The sequence below is a fragment of the Talaromyces amestolkiae genome (assembly GCF_001896365.1).
Source record: "Talaromyces amestolkiae strain CIB chromosome Unknown scaffold31.1, whole genome shotgun sequence".
NCBI classification, from domain to species: Eukaryota; Fungi; Ascomycota; class Eurotiomycetes; order Eurotiales; family Trichocomaceae; genus Talaromyces; species Talaromyces amestolkiae.
The window spans coordinates 164,512-173,024 of NW_024468067.1; the positions used below are offsets into that span (position 1 = coordinate 164,512).

Sequence of the window (8,513 nt, forward strand, 5' to 3'; positions counted from 1 at the left end):
AGCGGTAAAGTAATCCTGTCAACACGGAATTGCCGATGTGATTTGGCCGCATTAGCATCCGCCACGTTTGCTGACGGAGTACGGCCATTGATTCTATCAATTTTTTATTATAAATGGTTGCTGAGAACAGCTTGTTTCATGAGACGTAGCTCAGATAGGTTTTATCCGCTTAACTGCTCCACATTTCCAAGCTCAGCTAAAACTGCATAATCAAGCCTTACTACCAATAACAGCTTTACTGGCCAGTCTGGTCTTGCAACTGCAGAAATCCATCAGAATGACCGTTACACATCACACACTGTCTCCCGAGTAAGTTCTGCCTGAATTCTTCGTCACTGAATTCCCTACCCTGTTGAATGATTGTAACCTCTTTTTTCAAGGGCACTTCTCGAAGCCCCAGAGATCGATCATCCTGTTCCAGACGCTACAGGGAGACTCGCTGTCTACGTACAGAAATTCTACTCTTTCCAGTCGCACTCTATGCGAAAAGAGATTTGCGTACTTGATCTACAAAATCTTCCTCGATCATGGCCTATCACTGAGAACATCAGCGCAAATTCTCCACAGTGGCTCGGTAGCAGCGGTAAACTTATCTGGCTTGAATCGTTACGAAATGGACATACCAACCTGGTTATCTGTGATGCACGGCTTGTCGACAACGAATATATAGTAGGCACTGTACCTGGCCATATATCAAACTTGAGAGTTACCAGAATACCATTCATTGGGGATACCGACGACGAGCTAGGATTCGCAGTGGTAAGTAAAATCAACAACGACGGCTCTTTTTTCAATCCAACGGAACAGAGCTCAAACTTCGGCAACTTTGGTGGTCACTTAAATACAACCTTTCCTGAAAGATGCACAGATTCGTTTTCAAACCCTCAAAAATCAGTCATCTGGTTTGGGACTCTCACCCGGCCTTCGGGAACACCGAATGGTCGCTATACAATGGGAAAATTGACTAATTTAATGGATTATTTCAAACTCACGACAGTAGGTTTACGGATCACCTCTGGTCAAGAAGATGACTGCCGCGACTTCGACATCAATTCTTGGACAATAACCTTCGTGGGGAGCGATTACGATGAGTTTCAGCAAAACAGTTGTTCATGCTACGTTTGCCCAGTGCTTCGCTGGGACGGATATCCACTTGATGACCTTTACTATGCTTTCAGACATCGGGGTCTGGGGGGGAATATCTCGTCGCCTATTCTGAAGCCCAATGATTCTACTGTCAGCTTCTTGTCTCAGAAAACCACAGGATACAGTTCCGACAAGAATCGAATCATCTTTATCTATAATAATCAGACTGGCGAGAGCGAAGAGGTTTTTGCGTCTCACGACGGCAAAGGGCAGTGGGATCTAAGTCCCAGTGCTATCAAATATGGGCTAGATAGGTCATTGTTGATCCAGGTAGAGGAGAAAGGACGCCAGGTTCTCTATAAATTGGATCTAAAACATTGGTGGCCAGACAAACCCACACCAGCTTCATTAGAATTGTTAAACATTTTCTCGAGATATGGGTCAATTATCCACGTCACACCCTTGTTTTCTGAGTTGTCTAAGTCCAGATTACTGCTTTCTTATGACGCTCTCAACCAGAGCAGGGGATATACTATTTTCGACCCACTATCGCCTGGGCTAGGACCGTTAGTTTACCCTTATATCGCTGTTCCCCGCGGCCAGATTGAAGAGATTTGGCCATTTGGCGCAAATGGGCGCCAAGTGCACACATGGGTTGTTAAACCATCTTACTTTAAGCCCGAACTCAGATACCCAGTGATCTTGTCCATTCATGACGGACCTCAAAATTTGTGGCTTGACCGATGGACCGTGAACTGCAATCTGATTACCCTCGCTGAGCAGGGATACGTAGTTATTGCACCGAATCCCACCGGAAGCCGAAGCTACGGACAAGATTTTACAGATGCAATTCGAGGGTCCTGGGGCGGGTTACCATACAATGATCTCCAGAAAGTTTTTGAATACGTCCAAAATAATCTCAGCTATGCAGATACAGAGAGAGCTGCGGCAATAGGCCATGGATACGGAGGATATATGGTTAATTGGATACAAGGCCATGATTTCGGCAGACGTTTCAAGGCACTGATAACAGATAACGGCATCTTCAGCATGACAACTCAATTGGCAAGTGATGTGCAAGCTTTGCGCCATGATTTGAATGGACTACCGTGGGAAAACCCATCTGAGTGGCAGAAATGGGATCCCGCGCAATATGCAGGCCATTGGCAGACACCTCATTTAATTGTCCATAACAAGCTCAATCTTCAGCAGCCGATTGCGCAAGGCTTGGCTTCATTTCACACCTTGCGCTTGAGAGGTGTTGAAACTAATCTTCTCACGTTCCCAGATGAAAGTCACCGCCATCAGCATCCGGAAAACTTGTTGTTGTGGTACCATACAGTCATTGGCTGGATGAACAAATTTGTCAAGTCTTGAGCATAATTGATTCTCTGACAAACTTATCAGTATTTAGTAAAGTGCAGTTTTGATAGAGAGAATATACTGCTGTTGTCTACATTATCTCTACTGCGTATAGAACCCGCTTGGGTAGATAACTTTAACTAAGTGGAGTAGACTGAATCCGCGTCATTGTAAGATTAAACGTCTATTTGAATTGACAAGTTGGATAAGAAAGATCTCTGTAAGACTTGGGCTAAACGTCTCTGTGGTCACTTAAGGAGGTGATTGATGCTCGAAAAGGATAAACAGATTGATTCACGGTTGCGGCAAGCTGCTAATATACTGATATATGGCGTTGGAAATGGCTGCATAACCAATCGATTTTGGATGCATTGCTTTGGCTGCATCCCTAGGTGCTATTGTTGTGGTATTCGGGTCATATAGTGGCGATGGCGATGGGTCGACGGGGAGACTCCCATTGTGCATGGTTGTTGATAAATCGCAGAGAAAACCTGCCCAGATATCATCAACATCCAGACTGCATGTTTGCCAGTAGGTCAGTAGGTCGACGTCATCGCCGTCTGGTGGTGTTGAGAATTCTGTTCCATCGGCAAGAGAGTCGAGACCCCATGCGAGGAGGAACCAGCTATTTCGAAAATCGACACCAGGCTCGCAGAAGCGGTGATTCTCAAACAACGAATCTGTGTCAAAAAATACAACGTTCCAGTATGGATTTCCCCATTCATGCTGAGCTTCGGTAACGGCGTCCTGCATGATTTCGTTGAATTTAACCACCAACGAGTTCATCTGCTGCCGGCGATCTTGCGTTAAATAGCCCCCCTTGGGCCAAAACCAGCTCCCATCACAAGCTTTGTCCTTGTCGTAAAAGAATTGTATATAACCGGTAACAATTAACAAAAAACCCGTCTGACGAGCGGGCGCTCTCTGAGAATAAGCATCAAGAATGATATTGTTATACACCTCTGCCAAAGCCAAGCGAAAATTGGCATCGTTGAGTTTGTTGGCCGCATAAGCTAATGCGCTGTCACAACTTCCTTCATTCCACATGAAGAGACAGTAATATGCTACGTCAGCGAAGTGGAGATCGTTACCTCCGATGGATAGTGTTGTCCATCCACTTGTCTCATAGTAATTGAGTTCTCGAACCCAACCCATTTGGCTCCTTCTCCCATTTCCATTGCTGTTTTCCATGTCGTTGATAATTGCACCTGAGCATGCTGGGAAATGAAGAGTGGCACCCTGCATTTGAGGACCAGCACTTTGAAGCTGAAATGGATATGATCCTTCACAACGACGACAATCATCCCCTTGTGTACTCTCGTCGAACTCATCCGTAATCCAGCCACAATGCGCCCCAATCCCAGCAGCATAGGAATCGCCGTAAGATATATAATTATGTGGAGCCGGCCATATAATTTGACTTCGTGAATATGCCGGAAGGTTGGGGTCAATCGAAGGGTCCTGGTCATCTGAGGCGTTGTCCCCGGCTCCCGGGCAGACATTAAACCACGTATATGCCTTTCAGATATCATCAGTAGGTTATAAGATTTCCATTTATTGAAATTAGTAGAAGCTTACGACATTCGTCCTTGGAATTACTTGATGATAGTCAGCGCGCCCCAATCCACCTAGATTTGGAAAATGCATATTGGCCTGAGCAGATTATTAGTAACTGTGAGTCTGTGAGTCTGTGAATCTGATAGGAGAAAATACTGACACCCCGATCTGCACCTTGATAGCGGGCGCCTTCTAGTGGGTTCCATTTGAAGGATGATCCATCTATCAGAGTACCATCCGGCATCTGGCCTTCATTTTCCCATACCTAATTCCATAAGTCAATTGAAAAAGCCTGTCGAGCAGAAACATGAAAGAAATAAACTCTCTTACCCATGTGTCTCCAGTGAATTTATCGACCCAAAGGAAATCAACCAAGCCATCTCCTAGAAGAAAGCAATCAGATGTCAACTTGGGATGTAGGTAAGTTTGTTAAAGGAAATTTACCATTCACATCGGCCCATCGATGGTCTTCGCAGATTTTAACGAAAATTAGCAGAAATATTTCCAAAAATACGTGGTGAAAAAGAAAAGGTTACATACTTGCTCGATCATACTTTTCAGTATGTTTAATCTGTCCAATATCTTGAAATTGGTTTTCGCCCAGATTTAGCGCTCCAGTCGTGCGTCCATCCAGTCTGTATTGAACGGTGAGGGAGATGTCAGCTTTGTACGACGCTGATAATGATATGTATGCATACGTACTCCATACATAGATAATCAGCACGATGGTCACCACTTTGGAATAATTAGTAATTTGAAATGAACAAACAAGATCAATCGTGTGACTAACTTGATATCATGAAACCGAAGCCCTAAATCATATAGACCTACACCCCAACCTTGGGTGCAGCTTATTCCCCCAGTGACTACACCACGTTTATCCCAATTCATCACGGTTGAATCCCACATGTTGATCCACACTTCCGCCGCTCCAGAATCTCTATCGACAAGCCAGAGGTCACACTGTGGTTAAATCGTTAGTATATGTATTTAGCAGAAAGAAAAGGTACGCATAAGTATCATTTACCTTGCCATCTCCGACGAAGTCTGCCAGATGGAGGCCTTTTCGTACCACGCCAGCATCGAAAATTTCCAGTCCGACAGGGTCCCAGTACGGTGGATTGTGTGAATTTCCGTATAGGTAACCAACACCGTCAGGGGAAACCCAGACCTATCAACGCCTATGTCAGCTATGGATGCATGTGGTATCTGATTTCTTACATAGTCATCTGCTCCGGTTCCTCGCATATCGCAATAGTAATCACCGTCTCCTAATAATCAGAGTCAAACAAAAAGGTCTTTTGTCGAGTTCAGTCTAGTTTTCCATACCTTTCAATGTTGTTCCACCACTTCCGGTGTTCTTCCAGACGTGGGCGTAGTGGTCATAGATGGGAGGTCCATTGGTACTTGGGGCAAGTTCCACAGACTCAACATAAATGTAATCGGCACCATTCCCAGCGTAAACATTCCCAAATTTGACACGGTTCTTTGCACCAGCTACCCCCATCCCAGCATGAGTCACACCGGCATAGGACCAATCTGGTACCAGACTACCCTTTCCAGTACCCCGGTTATTTATGTATGTTGTCACGCGGCCAGTGTCATCCATCCATAACCAATCACTACGGAAATCGCCATTGATGTCAACAAAGCGAACACCAGTAATATCTCCCATTCCTTTGCCAGTAAAAACAACACCCAGGTCCTGCCAGTAGCCACCATAGGTGGAGGTAGGAGCGTCACTTTGGCCACCATTCCGCCAACAGTGGATATCACCGTTATCCGCGATAAGACAACTTTAAGACACGTAGTTAGCATGGGATTTTAAGCAACGATTCCCCACTTATGGATTGGGAGCGGCCGAAGAATATATCAGATCCGAAACTCACTAGTCAATCCGGCCATCACCATCAATATCGCCTAACTTGACGTTTATCTGGCTCATGTCACCTCCCGGAGCGGCCATCACCTGGCCGATGTCCTGAAATGTAGGGACATTGTTCACACTCCCACGATTTATGGCGACATACATTGCACCATCGGCCCCAATGCATATGAAATCATCCAAGCCATCGTTGTTTACATCGCCCCAATGAACTCCTTTTTGTAAAGAGGTTAGCATCGGTTAATAAGCCTTCTTGACTGGGGCTGAGGCAACGGGAGAAAATCACCTTTAGCCAGACACGGTATTCTAACATCAATCATTACTGAAGAGTCATATATCCCGTTATTCTCATTCAAGAACATATAGGTACCATCACCATCTCTCGTCCAAACAAGTTCATCCAATGCTCCCTCACGAGGGCCGCCATAGAGATTGACCAGCTGAGCCATGTTTATTCCATCCTCAATATCCCCGGCAATTGAGGCAATCTTGAGCAATCGGCCCATGTCTTGGGATGTATGCACATAGGACCCGTCATCTGTTCCACTTCCTCTCTGGGTCTGTGCATAATGGTCTTCGCCACTAGCATAAACCTTCTCACATGTATTATTAGCCTGATCACTAACCCCGATGTCTAGTGGTGGTGATAGGAAGCCATCGCTTTGTGCACTCTGAATTGCCGCCCACCATACTGAAGCCATTTTATCGTAGCCCTCATCAGTAGGATGAGTGCCATCTTGAAGCTCATCCGCAGATATAAATGTGAACATATCAGCTAGAACAATTCGGGCGCCTGCTGCCTGGCGGCTCATATAAACCTGGATGTACTGAAGGCTTATATTGAAAACTAGATCAGGCTGATCCGTATTTGGAAGCAATGTGGAAAGAATGATGGTAGTGTTCGGAACTGCTTCATAGAGGGTCGTGAGAAGAGAGTCCAGCCGTTCACCAGCAGTATCGACTTGATACTGCTGGAGTGCATCATTCGTGCCGACACTGTTCAACGGAATTAGTCAGACGCGGAGTTTCAAGATATGTCTTGGTAGGGGGCGCGAGGCATTGGAATGAAGAATGATTAGGTGACCTACTTGATTAAAATTAAGTTTGGCTTTTCGTAGATACTGTTCTCCACTGCAGCAGCTACTTGATCAATCCTAAATCCGACATGTCCTTCGTGGTTCTAACATTGCAAATCAGCTATGTTTCTATCCTATATTACAAAGGATAAAGAATTTTTCTTGGATAAAACATACGTTATCATGCATCGTACCATCTGAGAGACTACCAACCATATTCACGGGCCATCCGGCATGGCGTAATTGCTCACGAAGCACTTTACGGTACCCATTATTGTCACTTGACTTGTATCCTTGCGTTATTGACGCTCCAAGAGGCATGATGCGTAAGGTGAAATTGTCTTCATCGCGAGAGGCAAGTACAGCGCTTCTTTCCTCTAAGGAAAAGGCCGTGGATGGTTCCAGGGTCAGTGCATAGGTCATCCAAAGTACGAGAGTAGATATGATTAAAATCATCCTTTGCAACTTAATGTGGATGTGAAAGATATTCAAAAGTTTGGGGTCTCAATTGGGAAAACAGAACCGACCTGGGTTTACGTCTACATTTAAGTAGAAGAGATATGTCAGATTTCTATAAGTGATATTGTTTCCACCAGTCATACAAAGGATGTATTTAAAAAACAGTCTAAGCTGACCCCTTGTACAATATCAACACGCATGTGGGATAGAGCATCCTAAGAAGACTAGTGATGTACACGTTATCACATCAGCACCAACGTATAATATGCAACAGGGCAATTGAGTGGTCAAGAATCCTTAGGCCATACAGCCCCAAGCTCTTGGAGTTTAAAACAAGAACATGTATGATGGAGCAACCTGGTGGAGGCCTCTTTATGTACACAAATCATACTGTCCGAACCTTAGGGCGTTCACACGACAGGTCTGTGGCAGAGTATCCTCGAAAGTGTCAATGATCTAGTATACCAACATATCAGCCTGGTCTATCACGAGCAACACGAAGCTATATCACCATTCGGTGTAAAGCTTGTTTCCTGTTTCAGGGTTGCTCTCCAAGGTGAGTAGCTGACAACATGCTTTGATGGAACAAAACTATGATTCAAACTACGGTCAGTGACTTTATCAACGATTCGGAATATTTGCGTAAGCGTATCCCTTGACAGGCCAGGTGGTAAAGCATCCCTGTACTGTTAGCATGTAATATGAGAACCTTTTGAGTACATGATCTAGCTGGCGTTGTTTCATGGCGTAATGCGTGAGCTTCCGTATACTCTATCAAAGGCTGCGATAATAGTCGGTAGTTTCAGAAGCAATCAAAACTTGTGTTGGTTCATTTACTCGATTTCGAGCATTACGGTACTAATGTGGGAACATTTAGCACCAAAATCTCTACATCGGACTGTCTTACCTAGCATGACCATAGGCTAGTATCCCCATACGACCAAAGAAACGCAAAGTGATATATGCGCCGTGGCGTATCGTAGAAACCACGATCCCACGTTACTTAACCAGTGGATATCATCGGAATAAATTTTTGGGATTAGATTGTCTCTCCTGCCAATCAAAAAGATGCCATCGACGTCTTTTTC

At 44.8% G+C, this 8,513-nt stretch overlaps 2 protein-coding genes across 2 annotated transcripts; one reads left to right on the plus strand and one right to left on the minus strand.

Annotated features, from left to right (window-relative positions):
* Positions 1-277: 277 nt before the first annotated feature.
* Positions 278-2,463, plus strand: BHQ10_010273 (uncharacterized protein; the record flags this gene model as incomplete). Its single annotated transcript, XM_040872885.1, has 2 exons — positions 278-309; positions 381-2,463. The coding sequence occupies 2 exons, from the start codon at positions 278-280 to the stop codon at positions 2,461-2,463; spliced, it is 2,115 nt and encodes a 704-aa protein (XP_040738775.1).
* A 279-nt stretch (positions 2,464-2,742) lies between these two features.
* Positions 2,743-7,287, minus strand: BHQ10_010274 (uncharacterized protein; the record flags this gene model as incomplete). The annotated part of the gene is made up of 14 exons (XM_040872886.1): positions 2,743-3,966; positions 4,027-4,101; positions 4,166-4,270; positions 4,336-4,388; positions 4,450-4,473; positions 4,546-4,740; positions 4,833-4,968; positions 5,033-5,176; positions 5,227-5,276; positions 5,335-5,801; positions 5,895-6,105; positions 6,177-6,886; positions 6,979-7,070; positions 7,144-7,287. 14 exons carry the CDS (start codon positions 7,285-7,287, stop codon positions 2,743-2,745), a joined length of 3,630 nt encoding a protein of 1,209 aa, XP_040738776.1.
* Between the last annotated feature and the right edge of the window lie 1,226 nt (positions 7,288-8,513).